Raw genomic sequence first — 23,707 nt, forward strand, 5'->3', positions numbered from 1 at the left:
ATAAACAAAGATCATCCTCCCTCATCTAAAACTGCAACGACCGTCACTGACACACACCTACCTACCTTTCTCACCTCGCGTCGGAACGCACAGAGGTATTCATCTGTCGTGGGCATATACGTAGGTGCTTTCAGAAGTGTGTTTTGAGTGGGGAACGATCAAGGTCTAACAGGAGGTCCTGAGATAATGTAAAAGACGTAGCCTAGCCTGACACAAGGCTCGTGTTAGGTTACATCATGATTGCCAATGGGGGGGGGGATGGAAGATTGACTAGAAAGCTCTGCTTGTAGATAACCTGTATGCTGGAATACATTGCATGCTGCAATTCTTTAGACCGTTTGATCAGACTTCTTCCTTTGCTCTGCCTCCTTGTGAAGGCAAATGAGAAATAAACTAAAATGTGAAAACAAGCCTTAAAACCTATTATAATGAGGTAACAATAATCTGAATAAATAAGTTGCAAATAAAATCTGGACACAAACAAAATAATATATGGAGGATAGGTTTATGGGAAGCTCCCAGAAAAATTGGAAGAAAGGCTCATTATTACAGCTGAAAATTGGGGGCCAACTCAATGCTCCCCCACAGAAACAATGCCTAAGGTGGACTTCAACTCAAAACGTGTTGTGTGTTTTAAATGTTCTTCAAGCCTTGTTCTTCAAGCCGTGTCCTCACCTCCAGAGATGTGTAGTAGAGCAGTGTAGTCCTCTGATAGACAACGTCAAGTAAAGAGTAGAATGAAATACTTGGTTGCAAATCCAAGGTCACTCTCCAACCCCAGGTTATGAGTGGACTGAGTGTCGTTCTAGAAGGAAGCATGGGAGTCTCAAATCCAGAGTAAGCTGCTGATCATGTGAATCAAGTTTGTTGATGACGATTCAAGCTCAAGTGAATTGACTCCAGATGTGCAAGTTGGCCTTGTGAGCCCAAGCCCCACATGACCTCGTCACCTGATCCTGTGTCACTCTTGGCCCAGAGGTTGCCGATGACAACCAAACTGGTGTATCCAGGTGCTCCTCCCTCAATCTACTCAATCCCAGCTCAACTCCGGTCCCCAACCCTTGCCCATAGCCCTTTCCTCAAGAGTCCTAACAGAACTGAAGGGACCAGACAGATCTCCTAATCTGCAACCTAGCTCTCCAATAGCACTTCCACCATATTGCTTCCACCTGTCCTGGTCCTGTCAGGTCTGTGCTAATTATGTGAGAAGGGGCTAAGGGTTTAGGAAAAGGGGGAAAAGAGCAGAAGGAATCCAGGCCGGAGCTGCCTGTCCCAGGCAGGTAGGTGTGGTGGAGAGAAGGCCCTGGTTCCTGCATGCCAGACTAACCCAAAGCAATGCCAGGAATTTCATTCCCAGCCAGTGCGGGCCTGCACGGCACGACATGCAAATAGTAGGGATGTGCATCTTTCACATACAGGAACAATACTTTTTTAGTTTGAAACGATTCTGTTTGATTGGAGAACGAATTAATTCAATTCAGTTCGACGCACTAACATTTGTGGTATAAACACATTCATTTTCCATTCGAAATAAACATCTGCTGATGGAACTCATGAGCTGGGCCTCCCTGCGCTGGATCTGTCAGAGTTGATTTGTGTGTGTCTGTGCGTAAATGATGTATGTCTATGGTGTACTATGTATGCACCTCAGCTGAGCCATAAGGGAGACTAGGCATCTACCACCCCACTACCACTATCAGATTATTCGGGGGGTTTTTGGGGGGGGGGGGGGGGGGGGGGGGGTGTGGAGCCTGTTTTTTGTCAACCCCACTTCTAAAATCCCCACCACCTGCTAAAATGACAAGTTAATTAGTGGATTAATTGTTTGAGCTAGTATTGTATCGATATTTATCGTTTACTAATTAGCTATCACATAGCAATACTTTGGATTTCACCCCATCTCAAAATCGAATGGTTTTGACCATTTTGAAGTTTTTAAGAGCGTGACATTTTCTTCTACTCTCGCTTCAACCATGCAGTGGGCCTTGCAAAAAGGATTGCGGTCCTCGTTATGAAATTATCAACTTTACCCTTTATATATAAAAATGACCATATACAGACAAAACTATTGCTGATGGTGGACTTGATCAAAATAAAATGTATTTTAAGCCCTGTTCGGCAGTTAAATCAAGATGAGCGTTGTCTCCGGTAGCTTACTTGTATTCCCCTAAAAACACAATTTTCAACAGTGCATAGATAACAATACCCAGCAAACACATAGATTTTTACTCAACTAATCAAGCCTAATATCAGGCAAGCTATTTTACTATTTGAATGCTGAAGGTGCAATATCAGGAACAGACCGCCTACCCCACGTTGGTCAGCGCCCAAAGCTGAGCACAGTTTGTCTAGGCTACTGATGATGTCTGGGATTGTTTAGCATGCAAAATGACTTGTAGATCAATGACTGTCAACAGTCACATGCAGTTCGACACATCAGTTGTGACAAAAGACGAGGTAGTTTCAGAAGGTAGAAAGAATGTAATACAACTCCCCAAAAATTGTGAATGGATGATTCGTAAAGTTTTAATCGATTTTATGACCAGATGCAAGCTACATTTGGATCGGTTTGGGGTCCGCGGACCGACGTTAAATATTTGAATCGGGGACCGATGCATATCGGTGAATCATTACATCCCTAGCAAACAGACTAGGGAAACAGAAAGAGGAATTCGGGCACACCGTTTATATGCGCTTGAAAATTGTGATTATTGCAGATGGTAAACTGATTCATTTGATTGATTATCGCCCAAGAGTAGACGCAAGATGCAGCATGTTTGGATGTTAATGCCATTGTAATGTGAAAAGTCTTTGTAAGTACATATGGAAGAGTCAGTGTGACATTTTCCATCCCCAATTTAAGATTATGTCCATTGATGTTTAGCAGGGCTGGGAGAATATTAGGGGGTATTCTACAGACTACAGCTGTTTTTTTGAAAAACCTGACCACAACTTCTCCCCACAAAATGAACAAATTACTCTGTGCATAAAAGTTAAAAAATTCCAGCAGAGAACTTCAAAGACTTTGCAAACTCACTCCATTGGAAATGTGTGGGGAGGCTAAAATGAGGACTTGCTCTTGACAAAGCTTTTCCTGGCAGGGCTGGCAAACCTGGCATTTTGGCTTTGGCAAAGCAGGCCAAAATGTCTTGAGCAGTGAACCATGGAGAAAATAGATATTTTTTAAATGGCATGACAAAACAAACCCGATTTCCCCATTTCATTCCACAGCAGAAACCTGAACAATGCTCATCCACTGGAACGCATGCACGTTTTCAAATCCTCTCAGTTCCCTGTGCCAGCACATTCCAGACAAATGTAACCATTTTTTTTTAAAGCCGATAGGCCAGTGGCTAAATCAATAGGGTGAACAGAGGGTGTGTCAACTTTGAACGGCTCAATGAGGAGAAGCTGGTCTTGCCATGGGGCTCTTTTGAAGTCTTCCATAACCGCTCCTAGACTTGTTGACACAGCTTGAGCGGGGAAAGCAACACTTGAGGGATCCAATGGGGGTGGTTTGGAGGAAAGGGGGGTAAAAGCTTGTCGCAAAAATGTCCTTAATGCGACCCACTGGGGCTATAACCTCCCCTTCGTTGTCTCTCACTCCTGTTTTCTGCAAGGGCTGACTTGCTCTGACCTCATGCATTGGGCTACATTCCTGCCATGCCTGTGGCATTGCATTGCTACGGCATCATCGCACTTTGGCATTTGCCGGCCCTTGCCAGTCTACACACAATAGGAATGCAGAGGCCATCCCCCCTCGTTGGGATTCCACATGTGCCAGTCATCCAAAAGTGGGAACTCGAGCAAAGACTTGAACTGTTTCTCTGCGGCATTCCTCCACAGTTCATTCAATCTCCCACATAAGACCAACTTCTCAACATAATTCACAGTGTACCGTTTCTGCAGCGTTAGCTAAAAGATTAACCGAGGCATGTCAAAGGTCATTTTCATTTCCAGATTCATATCAAGCGGCACACTATCATTACATAATTCAGTCCTAGCCGGTCCATTAGGATGTTTTTCTTTCAGTAGGCTAGAATTCAGTTTCAGTATTATTAACCTACTGTTCTGATTCTTCCAGTTCTTCTTAGCATTATCTTCTCCTGATCGCTACCTCTGGTCCAACGTGACACAGAGGGGCTTAGGCTGGGCCTACCCCTTCATGTCAATCTCCCATTATAAATTGGGATACTTATTGTGTTTGTTATTCTGGTGTCCTTTCATCTTGAATACTACCATTATATAGGCCTAATAATTTTTCTGTTTAGGCATAAGTTGGTCAGTCTGGAGTGGTTTTAACTAAGAATGTTACAGTGCCCAAACTTGGGCAAGGCCTAGGCTGTCGTGAACTAAATATATGCAAGTCATTGACAACACTCATCTTAAGAAAGCACTGGGGTGAACAAAAAAGAAAATTTGCTCAACTGTTATTGTAACATCTCACTTGAGAGCTGTGACTGAAGTTCGTTCACTGACTCGGCATTCCCCTGCTTGCAGCATCTTGCTGAAAAACCCCACCCTAATCGCCTCACGCCAGCTATAGGCCTCTATTTACCAACACACACACCAGAGAGGCGCTAGTCAGTGTTCACTCTGTGTTGGCCAAGGTAAAGTGTGTGGTGTGTCACTAAAATTTGCCCACATCAGACATGTTATTTCAAACCACCCAAAGGCTGATATGTTTGATCAATAACAACAATTTCACTCAGCAGCGAGTCTGTAAATCACCCAAAACATGGCCACCACCTTCATGGGACTATATGAGGGTGTCCCAAAATATCAAGACTGAGTCAGAACCTACTTTGAAAAAAGGTGCTGCGTCAATGTTGATGAGCTGTGACCCATGTAATGTTTCAAAACCTAATTTCTCTTTAAATACCTGGCAAGTCTAGGTGTGCAATTTGCATGTTCTTATTTTCTTTGGTGGGGGTAGAGTAAAGCAGAGTATCACAACAACAACAAAATAAATACTTAGGACTAATCTAGCAACAACTACTGTAGTGTCAATGATGTTGTCCATGTAAATGGTCAAATAGTCATTTATTGGTCACGGATAGGCTATGACAGTCCACCATCACAGAATTTCCAAAACTGCCTTCAGGGACAAGAACAAACAAATGACTCGTTTCATGATGATGATTAGTACTACAATATTCAGGGTTGCTGCTAGCAAGTACTTTATTTAGTCTATGTCTGAAATTGAGGGCCCAGTTTCAACGTTACTATGGACCCCTTAGCTTAGGAAAAAGTGATGCAGTTTTGCCGAGGGGGGACGACGACGTTCTGTTAGCGTGACAGCGTCCTCCCCCACATTAGCTTCCAGTGCCGTCACACTCAAACTGACACTGTGGACAAGATGTGCATACAGTGACGCTAAGATAGCAGATACAGATAAAAGGGGACATTTTTAGGAATGGTGTAATGGATGGGGAACTAGTGGCATTCGAGTTTAGGTGTGGGAATCAAACAAAACCACGAGTCAAACATAGGGCTGTGTGTGTCATATAGAAGCATCGCGTCCCCACAGGTGCACCCCAATAATTAGCGGGGCTAGCTAACAGTAGTCGATATATAATGTTATCTTGGTACTATTAGCACACACAATCATTTCGCTACACCCGCAATAACATCTTCTAAAATACGTGTATGCACCAAATAAAATGTGATTTGACCAACCAAACCATGTGTCACTGGCAACATGGTGTGTTTTGACGTGGCACCATCAAATGTTGTTTGTTGCAAAAATCAATTCCTACAACACAGTTTAAGGTAGCTAATTAACGTTAGCTGACTAGCTAATAATAGCTACTTTGCTTGTAATGCATACCCTCGCCGTCTAACGTTAGTTTGTTCGCTTGGCACCTGCCAACTTCCTAGCCTACCTTGTTCAGGGAGGGTACCAATAGCCCCCGCCATTTCGGTGCGTTCTCCTCGCTGAAAAAGTCGTACTGAACCTGGGCCGCTTGCATGGCTTCAGCTGCCCGTCTTCGTGCGCTATCTTGCAGCCAGTGAGCGATGTGTGTTCACGGCCACTTTTCACATCAAAACAGTATATAGTGTGGCCTGTGGTTGGAACTGAGAGGTGCAATATTCTGTGCGGCCCGCTGCCTCAGAATATCCACCAAATGAGCATTCCTCTACCAAAAAAGTTAACAATGCGACCATTGCATCGGCAGTGTACAGATTTTGATAGCTGCTAGCTAGCCGTCTCCAGCTGCCGAAGCAAGTAGCTATCGTTAGCTAACAGGCTTGCTCTTTCGGACACCGAGAGTTTAAAAAAGCTAAAATTCACGAACCAAAAGATACTTCAAACGTTAACTAGCAAGCTTGCGTTGCGTTGGCAGATGGAAATTATTCCAAGTTCCGAACTGACGTTGTTGGTGGCAACAAACGTTAGCCTAACTAATTTAGCAAGCTAGTAGTAGCTAGCTAACAGCCGAGCTGGTGATGTTACTAGCCGTAACCGATCGATCCGAATCGGATGATGGTTGTTAGTAGTGATGAACTAGCAATATGTGGACAGTGGCGTAGCTGATTAGCTAGTATCCAACTTGGGAGTGAATGTGTCACTTCACGTTTCGGGAAATGCGATACTGTTCGTCCTTTTCGGCCAGTTGAATCATTCCCTATATTTTGGGCAAAAAAAACCTCTTCGGTACATAATCGCCCATTTTCACCGAATCTTCGGCAGAGTGGATATTGATAACCGTGTTATCCTCAATGAATTTATCATTTCCAAAACATGTCTCCGGACTATTTAGCTTTTTGTTTGGTTATCGAGAAAACCAAGAATCCACGCAAAGGCTGGCTTTAATTACCAGTTTACCTTTAGTCAAAATGATTTATTTAGACGATTGTTATGACTCGGGTCGGGTGCAGTTGCTGGTAGAAGAATTGCACAGGCGCAGAGGATAGCTAATGACGTCGTTAGGGCTTGTTTTCGATAATCATCGCGCCTGCCCACATTCGCTGATCTGTATACAATCTGGATAAACCGAGAGCAATAATTGATTAAACGATAGCATGAAAACTATCGTTTGATAAGGAAGATCAATTGAAACCATTGCATACTCAATGTGCCTAGTCACATTACCTCTGTACATATCTACCTCCGTCACTCCAGTATCCCTGCACATATAGTATTGGAACTGACTTTACAAATATTTTCTGTATATAGTATGCTTACTTAATTACTTTGTGTATTTCTTATTATTTCCCTTGTGCTTTTTTCTAGTAATACATTGTTCTGGATTATTGCGTTGTTGGGTTGAGTTTGCAAGAAAGGCATTTCACTGTACTTGTGCATGTGACATTAAAACATGAAACTTCAAATATACCAACGATGCATGTGAACTAGTGCTAGTTTTGTGCTCACGCGGTGGGGTCGCAGACTTGACTAACAGAGCCCAGAGAAAACATAATGGAAAGCACTCATCTTTTTGTGGAGACTTCCCAAAGCAGATACCTCCACTAACTAATTGGGTGGAGCAGTTCATGGTATAGTAAGTATTCCCAATGTTAAAAATACACATCTACATCTTGGCATAAATTATTCCATAGGTTTAATAGGCTTAAAAATACATATATCCACTAAAATGTCAGAGAAAAACATTAGGCTTTCTTATTTTTATTTTTTATATTATTTAATTTATTTATATAGCTCATCAGTCAATCAATGTATCCCTTTATGAGTTAAAATGTTTAATATTTAACATGTCCAAATATAGCAGTTGTACAGGCAAAATTAAGCAATTTTATTTTACAGTATTTACATGAAACAAAAGCAATATGGAAAGAAACCAAGTGAGAAGATCCTTATACTTTATCATACCGTCTAAAATTTTGGAGAAAAAAACAGGCTTCCTATGGCTCATCAGTCAATCAATTTAGCCCATCATGAGTTAAAATGTTTAATATGTAACATGTTCGAATATTAGCAGTTGTACAGGCACAATTAAGCAATTTTATTTTACTGTATTTACATGACACAAAAGCAATATGGAAAGAAACCAAGTCAGAAGATCCTTGTACTTCATCATACCCTCCTTTAGTTGTGTAAGCTACATGGAGTCAGCAAGGGACATTTAGTGTTACATGTTCAATTTGGCCCCACATATTCCCATTGACTCCCCAATGCATGAGGTAGAGGTCTTACTATGACGCCCAAACACCAGAACAAACAATATGAACAATGCAATTTAGCAAACATTCAACATTCAACTCATTGGCCACCATAAGGAAAAGGATTCTAAGATGGTACGACTGCCCAAAGTCTCTTCAGTTTGACTGCAGTTTTAACAATAGCTTGGCGTATATGTAAAAAAAAAAACGTATATTGCCTGGTTAAATTTGTCTGAGATTACATCGAAAGTGTGTAGTATGATGTATTCTAATGCACTCATGCAGATACTTTGTTATAAGCACAACTTAACCATACCTTAAATGTAAGAATAAAGTGTTTTATTGCGTACAGCTATGTGCAAAATTCCACAACCAGTGCATATCTGAGCATTGACAACTTTCTATGGGGTTGGAATTAAAGTGTGTGAAAATAAAATGACATTGCATATGGCTTCATATCAAAATGAGTCTAACATATTAAAAAAAGGCAACGCATGATCAAAATGAACAGACACTTTGCTCTTTGACATCCTACCACTAAGTTTTGTAAAATTACATTAGTTGACAAGCCCTTAAAAGCAGTACCCCACATTGATTAGGCAACAACTCTTTAGATCTCTCAAGTTGGGGGGCAACTGTACAAAATATATGCAGCATGGTTATCTACATGACATATTTATAGTGTACAACCTCAATATTCTATTTACATTAATTACAAACACATTGGTCAAGCACTTGTTAGGTAAGGATGGATGCGCTCAGAAGTTGGTCAATACTGAAATAGTGTGATATCCAGGAATGTGGGTTTGTGTTACTATAAATGTCGACTTTAAATTAAAATCATAAGGTTCAATTAAAAACCGGACACATCCAAGGTCGCTTGCTCGACGAATGGTCCGATTGCAACTCCTTGGTCTCAGATGCAGAGTCAGACATGTCCTCCTCATCATATTCTGTTCCCATCAGGGATGGGGTCAGTTCCATAGTTTAATTTCAGGACATGAATTCCAATTTATGAATAGAAAAATAAACCTAATTGCAATTTTCAATGAATGAATTTCATTCAGATTTATAACCTCTTAAAATGTAACTGAAACCAATCCTGGGCCATGTTCATTAAGGCATACAATGGAAAAATGTTTTGCAACCGACAATGAAACTAAGGTTTCTTATTGGACAGGTTCAGATTGTACATCCCTGTATCACTCCGTTTCAGAAAGTTTTATGCCTACTGAACAGGACCCTGGTTCCCAGAGCGCAGGGTGGTTAGTAACTGTTCTCGTGTCCAGCCAGGATGTATAGGTTGCTGTGTGCTGTAGGGTTGTCTGTGGGTCTGCTCTCCAGCACCACAACCCTGCAATCAAAGGTACAACATGGGTGTATTCAGTGATGTGAAATGTTCTTAATGTTGCAGATAATAAAATGAATAGAGCCGGCCCAAATACTGTACCTATTCCATCTGATAGACAATCATATCTGTTCTACACAATACATTTCTATCTGAACATTTTATATTGTTACATACTCCTGAACAGCCCTAAGTCACGTTATGGCCGCAGACCGACTTCAGTCTCGATGGCACAGACGATCAGATCTCACAATGCTTGGATAAGTGTTAAACATAGCATGAACTGCATGAAAACGATATAGCAATCTTCTGAGATGCGACTGCAAAAAATAAGATCTGGAACGCCACCATAGCTTTTACAGGCAATAATTGAGGCACTGAAAAAAAAAATATATATATATATATATATATATATATATATATTTATGTATATATATATATATATATATTTATATATATATTTATATATTAACCTTGCATATTTTATTTATTCATTTGACAGCACATTCAGAAATGAGGGAGATATGTGTAGAGGGACAGATCGATGAGAAGGACAGAGGGGATTCGTACCCATGTCAGCAGTGGTCGCTAAATTAATTTGTATCCACAACACAGGGTTCCCCAAATGGTGGTGATTTTATTTGCAAGTTTTATGAGCAAAAATAAAATAAAAAATGCTTATTTTAAATGTGTTATTTTATTGTCGGACATAAAAGACTGTAAAAACACCAGCATATCAGCTCCAAGTGATTTTAATTTTGGAAATCTGTTCCAAAGTATTCCCACGCATAATAGAGAGACATACAGTTTGTGATCGTATACAAATGTAAGCAAAGTTTGACATGATTATGTTTTAGTCACATATTCTATCCATTTGGGCTTCTTGCGGTTAATTTGCAGTTCACAAATTCTTTGTAATTATGTTCCGGGCCCCCTGACCATCCGCTTCCCCCCAAAAAAATAGTCCTGAGGCTGAATCTAGTTGATGATCCCTGCTAAATGGATTTAGCCTCAATCTAAAAATGGATTTCTCACCTGTCTGATCCTAGGAGTCGGAATATCCTGGTGTTGTCGGAAATCTCCTGTGTAATCTGGTGGGAATATGGACAGGATCTAATATTCACGTCATCGCAGTCATTATCATATTTATCATATTACAACAACAATACACAGTTCAAATACTATTATTATATACAGTTATTGCATCAGCCGGGGCATTGACATAACTTGCCTCATTAGATTTGAAACTCCGTCCTTGCATGCCATGTCTCCAGAAAGCCAGAACACTGTCTTGAAGGCAGACTGTGGAAAAGATGGATGTTTAATATACCATATGAAAAATTCAAAATTTTACCAGAATGTCATTCATCATAACATGACTGTGATACTCTGCTCTCCATTCTATAGCTGTTGATACGTGTGTGTGTGTGTGTGTGTGTGTGTGTGTGTGTGTGTCAGTGTGTGTGTTGGCTAAACTCTAGCAAAGGGGTCAAGGGCGATTACCTATCGACTCAATCTGGAAATTAAACGTCAGCTCAGCTGAAAGCTTTCTACTGGACTTCAGCCTCCCCTGCAGATTCACAATCTTAATGGATCCTGAGGAGTTAAACAATGATGCTATTACAAGAAACTGAAGACATTCAGGCACAAAATGCCGTCCACCCAGGCGGGGTGCAACACATTGGTGGCTATTCAGGTGAGTTTCCCTCCATCTCATTTAAAGGACTGCTCAGTGATAAAACATGATCTCTGTTAATATATTGTCATTATGTTATTAGCAATGCATTCAATGAACGTACAATGCATGAATAATCTAAATAGATAATATTACAATGCAAATCAGATTTTTGGATAGCCAAGACATGCTGCTAGACTCACGATCCAGGCAGACAAGAATGGTGTCTCTTTCCAGTTGAGTCACATGGATAACACAGGTCTGTGGAGTGTCTAGGAGGAGATAAAACATAAAAACATCAACTAACCATTTAATCTGTTGCTTTATTAGCGTCAAACATTTTCCATTATGAATGGAATCAAATAGGACTATATTTTCTCTAGAGTTGTGTCAAGTCTATGTCAATGAGGAGTTAAGGTCAGTCTTTGAATGAGACCTTACCGGACTCTTTGAGCCAGGGGCAAGCGGTGTTGGGGTCCAGCGTCTCAAAGCGTACCACCTGGTTGAGCTCCGTGCCTTTGCTGACGCCCATACAGATGAGGGGGTACTGGTGCTCGGGCACCACAAGCATCTCAAACACCTCCATCGGGCAGGGCAGAGGAAAGTCAATGTTCTTAGGAAGAGAGGGTTAGCATTAGCTATGTCAATGTTAGAAAGAGAGGGTTAGCATTATCATTATGATACATTGGTCTAGACTAGCATGTTAGCATGCTAATCTCAAATTTGATGTTCTTGGGAGTAGAGGAGAGTTAGCATTAGGCATGTAGATGGGTGGGGTGTTTACCAACAAAACCGATGCGCGCGCAACCACAAAGTAAAAACAGATGGGGTTGGCTTACAATCAAAGTATTATTGACAACATGTACGATATACAGTTGAAGTCAGAAGGTTACAAACACTTTGGTTGGAGTCATTAAAACTCATTTTTCAACCACTCCACAAATGTCTTGTTAACAAACTAAAGTTTTGGCAAGTCGGTTAGGACATCTACTTTGTGCATGACACAAGTAATCTTTCCAACAATTGTTTACATACAGATAATTTCACTTATAATTCATTGTATCACAATTCCAGTGGGTCAGAAGTTTACATACACTAAGTTGACTATGCCTTTAAACAGCTTGGAAAATTCCAGAAAATGATGTCATGGCTTTAGAAGCTTCTGATAGGCTAATTGACATCAAAACATTTGAGTGACCCCCTTCTGTTAAGAGACATTTTTTAAGTTTTAGAGTTAATTTCATGGTGCAGTTTTAATGCAAGTTTGCTGCAATTATATACATTTGCAATGGAGTGGAAAGAAGATTTAGCAATTTTAAAACACATTTCTTGCAATTCTACTAATTTTGTCATGGGGTGGAGAAGAAAATTGTTTGTTTTACAGTTAATTTCCTGCAATTCTACACATTTTTCCATATGGTGGAGAGAAATGTTTGCAGTTTTTAATATGATAAAGTGAGACTAACAAAATCAATGGGGGCCCCCGACCGGTATTTCGATCACGATAACAAGTTTAGTAGCTGGCTGCTAAACTAACTTTAGCAATCGAAAAATGTGTTTGCTGACATGGGCTAATTGACTGACTATCAGTGACTGACATAAGAGAAAAACTGCTGACGCACAATCAAATTTCGAAATTGCAACTTGTCAACTCTACTATCCTGACTGACCTAAAAACTCCCTGATCTAGACTCTAGCACACTAATCTAAAATTATGGCTAGAGTTAGCATTAGCTTGTAGATTACACAGTAAGGGTAGCCTAGTCTATGTTGGCATGATTATCTCAAACCCGAACACCTCCATGGGCATGTAGGCTACAAAGTAAAGGGATGTCTCTTAACATATCTCAAACACCTCCATTTGATAGGACAGTTAGCGGAAGGTTGTGGATTGTCTTAGCATAGCTACCGTCAATGCTTTATTGTTTTTGGTTGAAACCTCATAACTATGACATGGGCTGTCAGCACTCCTCAAAGGTTTGGAGAGTCAACCGTGAGCCTGGCAAACACAAAGAGATGGCTAAATAAATGCACACATATGCAAAAATTCTTACCTTGATAAGCATGAACTTCTGCATGGGCTCCACCCATTCCAACATGACCACACTCGACTGGAAGGCCCCACACAAGTATTTGTGGCCCGTGTAAGGGTTTCTCACTAAGGGGGAATAGTTGGTAGTCAGCTGGGGTTGTCAATTATACTAAGCTGTGACCACAATAATGTATTTCAAAGACCTTTGTACTATTGGTACTCAGATGAAGAGGTTGTTGTCATAATTGGTTATAAGGGGAATGGAGAAGTATTGTGTTTATTACATGTAGTGAAGTGATGCATCTAAAAAACACAGTGTAGCAACTACTCTCAATCTTGTAGCAAGATGACGTAGTAACTTGTGGGAAAGTAAGGGGTTGGATGTAGAAAGAGAGGAACACCGAGGGGGAGAGAGAGAAAAAGAGAACGTCCATGTCTACTCACCCACACAGCACTTCTGACATCCCTTGGTGTCAGGAATCTTATTGGAGATGGAAAATTTCCTAAAAACCACAATAACAAGGCATTTAGTCAGAAAAGTGGAACTCTTCCCACAGAAAACTCCTACACCCTGAGATATTGCCATCCTTTTACCTTGGAATGATTTTGTCTGGGAGCCGGTGGGTGGGGATGGCCATTGGCAGCTTCTGCATCTGTCGAGCATGCTCGTACAGACCCGCCAGATTGTGACAGTACAGCTGTGAAGCTTTTCCTGCCAAAAAACACAACGAACACACCTTTGAATGCTTTGAAGGCAATTATAATATCTTTGATTTTCACGCAAACAGTGCAGTGTCTAACTGCTTGTATATCTGAAGCAAGTATTGACAAGTAGTATTTACGATTTCTATTTACGAGTGCATATTTAATGATAAAATTAGACTAATGCTCTTGATGACATATTGCTGCTTATGGTTTATGTTTTTAATGTCTGTCACTGGCATTGGGGCGGCAGGTAGCCTAGCGGTTAGAGCGTTGGGCCAGTAACCGAAAGGTTGCTGGATTGAATCCCCGAGCTGACAAGGTACAAATCTGTCGTTCTGCCCCTGAACAAGGCAGTTAACCCACTGTTCCCTGGTAGGCCGTCATTGTAAATAAGATTTTGTTCTTAACTGACTTGCCTAGTTAAATATATATATATTTTTTTTTAAATGTGTGTGTGGCCAAAGGTACATTTTATATGATGTGTCTGGAGAATCTATTCTATTCTATAAACTACAAATAAAACAAAACAACGTAAAACTTTGAGTGTGCACTACAGTTATTTGTTGAGGTATATTAGCAATGTGTGGCAATGCAGGTTTCTATGATGAATCCTTACCAGATATGGAGAGCAGACTATTACTCATGACATAAAGCCACGTACACCTCCGGGGAAAGAGCTAGGGAATAAAAACATGTTTCAGTTTTTAATAGGTGGTACAATGAATCATAATCCGTGTCTTATTGACCAGTTGTGGATAAAACCTCAAATCCTTTCCTTGCGTCACAAAGAAAGAAGCATTCAAATTGAACTATAATCTGTAGTATGATGTGATAAGAGAATATTTTCCACCTTCACATAAATACATTGATTATGTTTTACACATTACACTGTAAAAACATTGGAAGCAGTTAGAACAATTTTAATTTACTGACAAAAAGATAATACAAATGAAATGAGACACTGACCTGTTCCATGGAGGAGTCATGCAGTTCGTTGAGATTTAGAGTGTAAATGCCCTCTTCGGCGCCGAATAGCAGGTATTGGTCTAAAACAGAGAATGAAACGATTAAGTATTATAGCAGAGAGAGACTGGCAAACTTGGATAATACACACATTGCTTAGGACACTGCCTAAGAAGGAAACTAATAGTAGCACAAGCAAACTGCAAATAAGAAATGGGGTAAAACTAAAATCAAGTTAGCTTCGACTCCTGCTCTAGGTTTCTCCAAGCCTTTCTTGAACAAGAATAAGGTGGGACGCCTGGTAGCGCAAGACTGAAAAATAAAGTTATCAAATGCTTCAATTCAATCAATTGCAGATAAAGGTAAATCGCACAGCTGGTTCGGTCAAAATATTAACCGCACTCGGTCTGTCACACCCTGCATACCCTTTGCGGTCATTGAACATTGACACAAAACCACATCTGTCCTTAAAACACAGCATAAATACAGTTTCCTGTTATCTGCAATTGATGGAATCAGGGTCCATGGCAGTTAGACAGAAATGTATTGGCACAAGGCCCACCTCTCGTGTCGGGGTTGATCCAAGACGCCGCACAGTGGATCTTTAGAGGGCAACCATTGAAGACTTTGGAGAAACAGGCTCCCATCTGTGCAGCGAAAATAGAAAACAAAATGTAGAGGAATGTAGGTGTTAAGTTATAGTTGATCAATGTAGAGCATATCACAATGTAGAGCACCTGGAAAAGCCCTTTAGAAATTCAGTACAATATAATAAATCGCTTATTTTGAAACAAAGTTGTGGCAGGATCTCTAGCGTGAGAGTCACGGTAATTACAAATGTGTTATGAACTCAACACTACTACTTTTAGGTTGCTAATGAATGAATTACAATTCACATAAATTATTTGGATAATGAATGTGTAATCAACACATTTGTGCTTTTGTTTCTGTATCTTAGTGCTCATTTGCTTTTTCCTATAGTGCAGAGTTATAGTTTTCTACTTGACAATGCGTGTGTGTAAGAGCAGGTAAGGGGTGTTAAGACTTACGTGGACTTTTGGCGTAGGGGGAAGGCCATTACTGATTGGTTTCTGAGGAAACAGGAAATGACATCATCATACCAAGGTCAGCGTAGAATGATTAACAATCATAGTTCAAATATACTGTATATTATACTGTAATATTGTTAAATATAAAAAATCATATGTGGATCTTATAGAGTTCTATTTAACTATACGTTAACAATGGTATCATTCTGTCTTTATCAGTGCTGTAATAACTTGGGAATGACACGGTAGCACTTTGAATGCACTGTAAGTGATCTTTAATTCATGAGTCGTTGCTTATTAATGAGTAACTAATGAGGTAAACATAAAATAAATGCTCTTTTTTCAGAGCTCTGGGTGCAAATAAAAATCCACTTCTAAGAAGAATGAGAATATTTACGTTTAGTCATAATGCAAAAACGCATAATTATATATGTTGCAATGAAAATGTAAGCCTGTTATCAAAGCTGTTCGGACATGTTAACGAATTAATCACCATTTACATAAATTATTGTCCAAATAACTTACTTTCTAGTAACACATAATAACTAAATAACACTTTCTATGAACCAGCACTGTGTGTAATTCATTATGAATACATTATGCAAAAATGCATTATGTATATAATGAACACCTCACTATAGGTATTAATGAATTAATGACAGCCATGACCACTTACCAATATAATGCACTTTACTACCTGTATGTTTAACACAATGCTTACAGGAAGTCTTATAATGCACTATGGATTTGACAAAATCCACTTTAAGTGCATTATACACAAGTTATTCACAGAAAGTGTTGCCACCAATTTTTACGCACAGCTTCTGACCAAGGCTACATTACTATGGTGTTACCGGAATCTCTTTCCTGTCCTTCCTCGTGGTGACGCTAGGTGGCATAGTAGACTGCTTCTCGGCACCACCAGCATCCCCGCTCACTTCTGATGAGCTGAACCCATTGCCTGTTGGGAGGGAAATTAATTATGGATTCATTTTTAAATATTACATGATTTATTTAAACGATTCCCTGATAGCCACAATCTGAATGGTGCTGTGGAGAGTGAAAAGGAAGCAAGAGAAAATGTGGCTCTGTGGGAACTGAGCAATTCCAACAATTGTGCTGAAACAAGACACTGATACGACTAAGATCGCCACGGTGACTAAACTAAGACTTTGTCTCAATAGTCTAAAGTGGCGTCCTCGTCTCTTCTCCTTGACATATCTGAAAACAACAGGACAGGCGAATGCAATAGGATGGAATTGCCCAGGTACTAGTCCAGTTCTTTCACATCAAGCGCAGACGAAGGAAAGCTGATGAGGGGAGGAAAACTATTGCGATGCGCACGTGAGGGATGGGGAGCTTTGTTTGAAAGTTGGCCCCTGCCACCAGACTACTCGAAGCAGACAGGATGTGGAAACTGGGGAAGTTTGTGTGAGTGTGTGTGTACTGGAAGGTGACTCATGTGGCAGAGTGGGTATGTGACATTCTCACAACACCAGTCACACCACTGCTCCTAATTAAACGGGCTATAAATACTAGCTGGGGCACACACACACACACACACACACACACACACACACACACACACACACACACACACACACACACACACACACACACACACACACACACACACACACACACACACACACACACACACAGGGTCCACTTTGGAAAAGCTGACTGGCTAAGACAGGGAGGAAGTGGGGTGGAGCTTCTTGAGTTTAGTAGAGTGGGTGGATAGATGTTGGCAGGGTTGGAAGGAGAGATCCATGAAAACAGTGGTAGCTTTTATCTCAGCATCATCACACTTATTGTCTAAGTGATCCGGGTTGGGTATTGTGGTTGGTATTGTGATGAGTTGAATTGAAGTGACTGACTGATTAATTCATTTATTAATTGACTCATTCACCCACCAACCCATTTATTCATTCATTCATTCAAGGGGACCACAGCTTTGGTTCTCCAATTAAGTGCAGGGGATATAAGAAAACCAGCATTAATGCATTTCTGACATAGGGGATACCACCACTCCCAGAATGCACCCATTCAGTTTGTGAGCATGCCTGTAGACTACATTACCTACCTAAGCTAAGCTGCCTGTGTGGGGTGTGTCTGGGGGGCGGCGGCCTGGGCGGAACATGGGTGGCGGAGCGGGCGGGGCTCTCTGTGGCCGGACACCGCTTTATGGTCCCCCCGTGGTCGTCATGATCACCGGGGGAGCCGTAGAGACCGGGGGATCCATGGTGAGCAGGGGAGCCATGGTGAGCGTGGGAGTTGGCACTATCCTGTGGAATGGGGATGGGCTGAGAGCAAAAGCCAAAACACGGTTCTGGTAAATTCCCATTTAATGGAGGAAGTCAATTGAATTTAAACAAATGACATTTGTAAAAAAAAAAAGATATATCATAAGTTGAAATTGACGTGACCCACAATGCTACGTGATCGGCATAAAAGCACACGCGTCAACATGTAATCATCATCGTTGTATGTAAAGTATTATGCTCTACTGCACACAATAGGGCTATAGGAAATATGAACAAGCGTTGTGCTATGTTCAATTTAAAGTGGTGCCACAAAAATGATTCCTGTGTGTACACTTTAGAAAAGAGATCATCTTACAGGTTGATATGTGAGGAAACACTATGGTCTCAGTCTCATACGATGGACAATGAGTCCCTTGAAGAACACATACCTTGACGTTGGGAGGCGGTGGTGGAGGCTCTTTGGGCCGTAATGTGGAGCCCTTGGCACTAAGAGAGAGAGAGGGCATAACTATTAGAACACATTTTTGTACTAACAGTTATACCTTTGTGTAGAGTGTATTAGAACACCTTCCTAATATTGAGTTACACCACCTCTCTTTTTGCCCTCAGAACAGCCTCAATTCGTCAGGGCATGGACTCTACAAGGCGTCGAAAGCATGCCACAAGGATGCTGGCCCATGTTGACTCCAATGCATACCACAGGAGTCAAGTTGGCTGGATGTCCTTTGGGTGGTGGACCATTCTTGATACACACGGGAAACTGTTGAGCGTTGCAGTTCTTGACACAAACCGGTGGGCCTGGCACCTACTACCATACCCCGTTCACAGGCACTTCAATATTTTGTCATGCCCATTCACCCTCTGAATGGCACACATACACAATGTCTCAAGGCTTAAAAATCCTTCTTTAACCTGTCTCCTCCCCTTCATCTACACCGATTGAAGTGGATTTAACAAGTGACATCAATAAGGGATCATAGCTTTCACCTGGATTCAGTCTGTCATGGAGAGAGCAGGTGTTCATACACCACTCAGTGTACATCCTGGGTCACGTTCATTAGGCACTATTAGGCATTATTAAGCATTATTAAGCATCAAATGGAAGAAAACAGAATAAATAAAAGACGGACTATCTGGACTTGTCCAATAAGCAACGCTTAATGGACATGAACCTGGCCCCTAAGCAGAGTAGCCAGTTCCAATCATTTGCATAATGAAACATTCATAACTACAGTTTACAGATGAAATGTTAAGAGGCCAGTTGTTAAGTTTAAAGGAGAAAGCGGTTGAAGACAGTAGGACTTACTGTTGCATTTCATCATCATGGTCACCACCATCATCATCATCTAAATGAGTCTCGTGTCCCCTAAGGGAGAAGAAGAGGGATGTACATTTCAATTCAATACAACTTTATTAATGCCTTTGTAATTGCCCCTCTGGGATTAATACAATACAATTATTTGTAGTTGTATTGAATAGGTACAGTCGTAGAGAGGCATTTCTCAATCGTGGCTCAGAATCAGCTGAGCGCTCCCTTCTAAGGGCTTTGGAGAGACGAGGAAAGATCCACCCCATAACAACAATCCTACTAAATTGTTAGTAGGCACCTCATGTCCAAAACATTTCAACAGTGAAATTTGATACTAAGCACCATTATCCATTTCAATGTGAGGTCTACCTTAAGGTGTCTGTCTACATGCTTCCCAACCGAAACCGATCAGAAGAATTTGTGTATATATTATGACGATATTTTGTGAGGTTTTTGTTAGTTTTTTGACTTCGGTGAGGGATTTTTCGGGCACACAGTTCTTTTTTCATCAGTGATTGTTTAACAGTAGGGATTCCTCAATTAAAGTCTTTGTTGTCATTCAACGAAGCGACTCGTTTTCATGCATTTTTTTTGTTGTTCAGAAATACTGCACCAAACATCTTAGTTAGATGTAAAATTGCACGACTAAGGTCTACTCGGCAAAAACGTCAAAATGAATGATATTTCTGGAATTATTTTTGATTCATTCTGTCTATTTTGAGGAAGTGTATACTGGCTATGGCATCTCAAAATGAACAAAAGTACTATTGCCGCTTTTTTCAGGGTTTTCAAGCAGAGATCTTTTAAGGGAGTATCCGAGCACACTCATTCGGTTCGGCCTAGCAGACTTTGGATAGCCGCCAGCAGCTGACGCCTTTAGTAGTGAACCGGCCAACATTTGAGAGTGCCCTGCTTCTGTAAGTGCCATTTCATCAACAAAGATGAAAGTAGAGAAGACATCCGAAACAGCCATTGCCTTATTTTGAACCGAGTCTAGCTATCTATTTGTGCTGTCTTGCCAAACATCACGTGTGGCAAGACAACGAACATAGGAGTTGGCTACACAGCACAAACCGATCTGGGACCAGGCTAGCTGACCTGCTCGTCACTTGTGTATTGGAAATCAGTGTGCAGGTATCTTTCCTGCATGAGGTGTATTTTTTTTACCCTAACGCTGAGAATTAATGCATGCCAGTGGCACACCACCCGAGAGACAAAGACTACAATAAACAATAGCGGACACCCTGCCAGTTTTCAGCTCCCGCTGCACTATAACTGGCCATACGGCTTTAACGCCTCAGCAAGGGTGAGAAATCCCCCCCGGTCTTCACGGGAGTGGTTCTAAAGCAAATTAGTCGTCCATATCACTCGGACAAGCACAGAGGCAGAAGGTTAGGTCACATTAAATATTGAGTATTGCAAGAGCAAGCGGCTCAAGAGAGAGGGGTGGGGGGAGGGAGAACGAGCGAGCGAGAGAAAAAGTGAGGGAAGGAGAAAGAGAGGGGGAGGGAAGCAGAGTGAGAATGCGAGGGAGAGAGGCAGAGGGAGAGAGAGGCTGAAGATGAGAAAAAGATGAGGGGAAAGGGATGAGAATAAAATAGTTGAGAAAGAGATGACATAAAATAAAAATTATTATCATCTCTAAATTCTTTATTTAACAGGGAAGCCACGTTTATTTGCCCAATATAGAGATAGAAATGAGAAGAGAGGATAGGATAGGAAAAAATAGAAAGAGAGAAATAGAGTTTCAGTGAAAAGAGAGGAAGAGATAGATAGAAAGAGTGTGTGAGACAGAGAGAGAGAGAGAGAGAGAGAGAGAGAGAGAGAGAGAGAGAGAGAGAGAGAGAGAGAGAAAGAGGAGTAAAAACTAGAAAAAAGGGGACAGGAAGGAAAGCACAGCTGGGCCTACCTCTGGATTAGCTCCTCCTCCACCGATTTCAGAAGACTCCTGTTGCGAGATAAAGACAGGAGATAATATGAGACAAAACAGATAAAAGGAGATAGATACTGTCATGTTTACATTTGCACACAAGAGGTACTTGCAGGGGGTGGTTGAGGATGAGGGAGACGATTTACCAAAGCACTTTTAGAAAAAGGCTTTTATTGACTTGAAGTGGCGCTAGATTGATGTCGATTGTTCAAAGGCCGATTTCCCGTCCGTTTTTCGGAAGATGCTGTGAAAGTACACAACCACCGCCACTTTCTTGTCTAAAAATATCAGTGGAGCCATATTCCTTTTTGTAAAAGAACTTTGCCGCATGTTTCTCCAATCTAGACTCTCCATGTCTTGGATTTGAATTATTTAGTGCGACCCGGGGTCTTGCGCTGGGGGCAGCTCCAACAAACAAATTGCCAAGTGATTGTGGAAGAGCAACAAAAAAAAGCCTACTTATGTTTTATGAATTAGCACTCGGCGAAACCTCTCGATAGGTAGAAAGAATGTTGGCTGAACATTCAAAAACAAACACAGACAAACATCAAAGCTGACAGGGTTCCCTGCTAGTGCACAACAACCTCTCAAACACACTATGCTCAGCAGTAGGCTACTCAATCTACTATTGGTGGTTCCGATGGCTCAGTTAATTATGTCATGATGCTTGCAATACAATAGTTGTGGGTTTGATTCCTGCACGGGCCACACTGGGTATAGGTTAACTGTACGTTGCTTTGGAAGGGTCTGCTAAAATGTATGCATCGAAATTACATCATATTAGTAGTATTGTATAAGAAAGAACGCTACATTGCTTTATTTGGAAAGTGCTAGTTACACAGGTTGCAACTACACTAAATTACCATATTACCATAATTACTATGATTTAAAAATATATATTTTGGGGGGGTGACCATTTAAACACAATACAATCACACGTGGATACAGTACAATGGCATTAAAATCATTGAGGATGAGTTTAAAAATGTATTTTCATTGTAGTCCTCTTGAAAGTACTTTAAAAACAAAATATACACAACAGTGACGAGGTGACTCCGGGATGATGGTAGTGATCCTCTGTCCAGTGTCTGTGTTCTTTTGCCCATCTTAATTTTTTATTTTTATTGGCCAGTCTGAGATATGGCTTTTTCTTTGCAACTCCGCCTAGAAGGCCAGCATCCCGGAGTCGCCTCTTCACTGTTGACGTTGAGACTGGTGTTTTGCGGGTACTATTTAATGAAGCTGCCAGTTGAGGACTTGTGAGGCGTCTGTTTCTTAATCTAAACACTCTAATGCACTTGTCCTCTTGCTCAGTTGTGCACCGGGGCCTCCCACTCCTCTTTCTATTCTGGTTAGAGTCAGTTTGCGCTGTTCTGTGAAGGGAGTAGCACACAGCGATGTACGAGATCTTCAGTTTCTTGGCAATTTCTCGCATGGAATAGCCTTCATTTTTCAGAACAAGAATAGACTGACGAGTTTCAGAAGAAAGTTATTTATTTCTGGCCATTTTGAGCCTGTAATCAAACCCACAAATGCTGATGCTCCAGATACTCAACTAGTCTAAAGAAGGCCAGTTTAATTGCTTCTTTAATCAGAACAACAGTTTTCAGCTGTGCTAACATAATTGCAAAAGGGTTTTCTAAAGATCAGTTAGCCTTTTAAAGTGATAAACACAACGTACCATTGGAACACAGGAGTGATGGTTGCTGATAATGGGCCTCTGTACGCCTATGTACAGTTGAAGTTTACATACACCTTAGCCAAATAAATTTATACTCAGTTTTTCACAATTCCTGACATTTAATCATAGTAAAAATTCCCTGTATTAGGTCAGTTAGGATCACCACTTTATTTTAAGAATGTGAAATGTCAGAATAATAGTAGAGTAAATGATTTATTTCAGATTTGATTTCTTTCATCACATTCCCAGTGGGTCAGAAGGTTACATACACTCAATTAGTATTTGGTAGCATTGCCTTTAAATTGTTTAACTTGGGTCAAACGTTTCGGGTAGCCTTCCACAAGCTTGCCACAATAAGTTGGGTGAATTTTGGCCCATTCCTCCTGACAGAGCTGGTGTAACTGAGTCAGGTTTGTAGGCCTCCTTGCACGACACACGCTTTTTCAGTTCTTTCAGTTCAGTTTCAGTTCTGCCCATAAATGTTCTATAGGATTGAGGTCAGGGCTTTGTGATGGCCACTCCAATACCTTGACTGTGTTGTCCTTAAGCCATTTTGCCACAACGTTGAAAGTATGCTTGGGGCCATTGTCCATTTGGAAGACCCATTTGTGACCAAGCTTTAAC

The 23,707-nt window shown here is 40.9% G+C and overlaps 2 protein-coding genes across 4 annotated transcripts in view; both read right to left on the minus strand.

Annotated features, from left to right (window-relative positions):
* sos1 (son of sevenless homolog 1 (Drosophila)) overlaps positions 1–6,926 on the minus strand; it is a 70,438-nt gene extending 63,512 nt beyond the window's left edge. Inside the window, exon 1 of one of the 2 annotated variants that reach the window (XM_029776579.1) lies at positions 5,886–6,926. In XM_029776579.1, coding sequence (XP_029632439.1) covers positions 5,886–5,972 — 87 coding nt within the window. In that variant the 5' untranslated portion in view covers positions 5,973–6,926. The remainder of the gene's footprint in view (positions 1–5,885) is intronic. The other variant, XM_029776580.1, reaches the window with a different exon arrangement.
* Positions 6,927–7,691: 765 nt separating this feature from the next.
* The window catches only part of map4k3a (mitogen-activated protein kinase kinase kinase kinase 3a), an 87,020-nt gene continuing 71,004 nt past the window's right edge, over positions 7,692–23,707 (minus strand). For both annotated transcript variants that reach the window (XM_029776582.1, XM_029776581.1), the window contains 18 exons: positions 21,382–21,420; positions 19,470–19,529; positions 18,592–18,649; positions 17,983–18,202; positions 16,751–16,857; positions 15,897–15,938; positions 15,410–15,494; positions 14,851–14,930; positions 14,501–14,561; positions 13,774–13,891; positions 13,624–13,682; positions 13,202–13,305; positions 11,589–11,760; positions 11,351–11,419; positions 10,976–11,068; positions 10,704–10,774; positions 10,508–10,563; positions 7,692–9,478 (listed from right to left, as the gene is read on the minus strand). In XM_029776582.1, coding sequence (XP_029632442.1) covers positions 9,391–9,478; positions 10,508–10,563; positions 10,704–10,774; positions 10,976–11,068; positions 11,351–11,419; positions 11,589–11,760; positions 13,202–13,305; positions 13,624–13,682; positions 13,774–13,891; positions 14,501–14,561; positions 14,851–14,930; positions 15,410–15,494; positions 15,897–15,938; positions 16,751–16,857; positions 17,983–18,202; positions 18,592–18,649; positions 19,470–19,529; positions 21,382–21,420 — 1,582 coding nt within the window. In that variant the 3' untranslated portion in view covers positions 7,692–9,390. The remainder of the gene's footprint in view (positions 9,479–10,507; positions 10,564–10,703; positions 10,775–10,975; positions 11,069–11,350; positions 11,420–11,588; positions 11,761–13,201; positions 13,306–13,623; positions 13,683–13,773; positions 13,892–14,500; positions 14,562–14,850; positions 14,931–15,409; positions 15,495–15,896; positions 15,939–16,750; positions 16,858–17,982; positions 18,203–18,591; positions 18,650–19,469; positions 19,530–21,381; positions 21,421–23,707) is intronic.

Source organism: Salmo trutta, chromosome 14 (genome assembly GCF_901001165.1).
Source record: "Salmo trutta chromosome 14, fSalTru1.1, whole genome shotgun sequence".
Lineage (NCBI taxonomy): Eukaryota > Metazoa > Chordata > Actinopteri > Salmoniformes > Salmonidae > Salmo > Salmo trutta.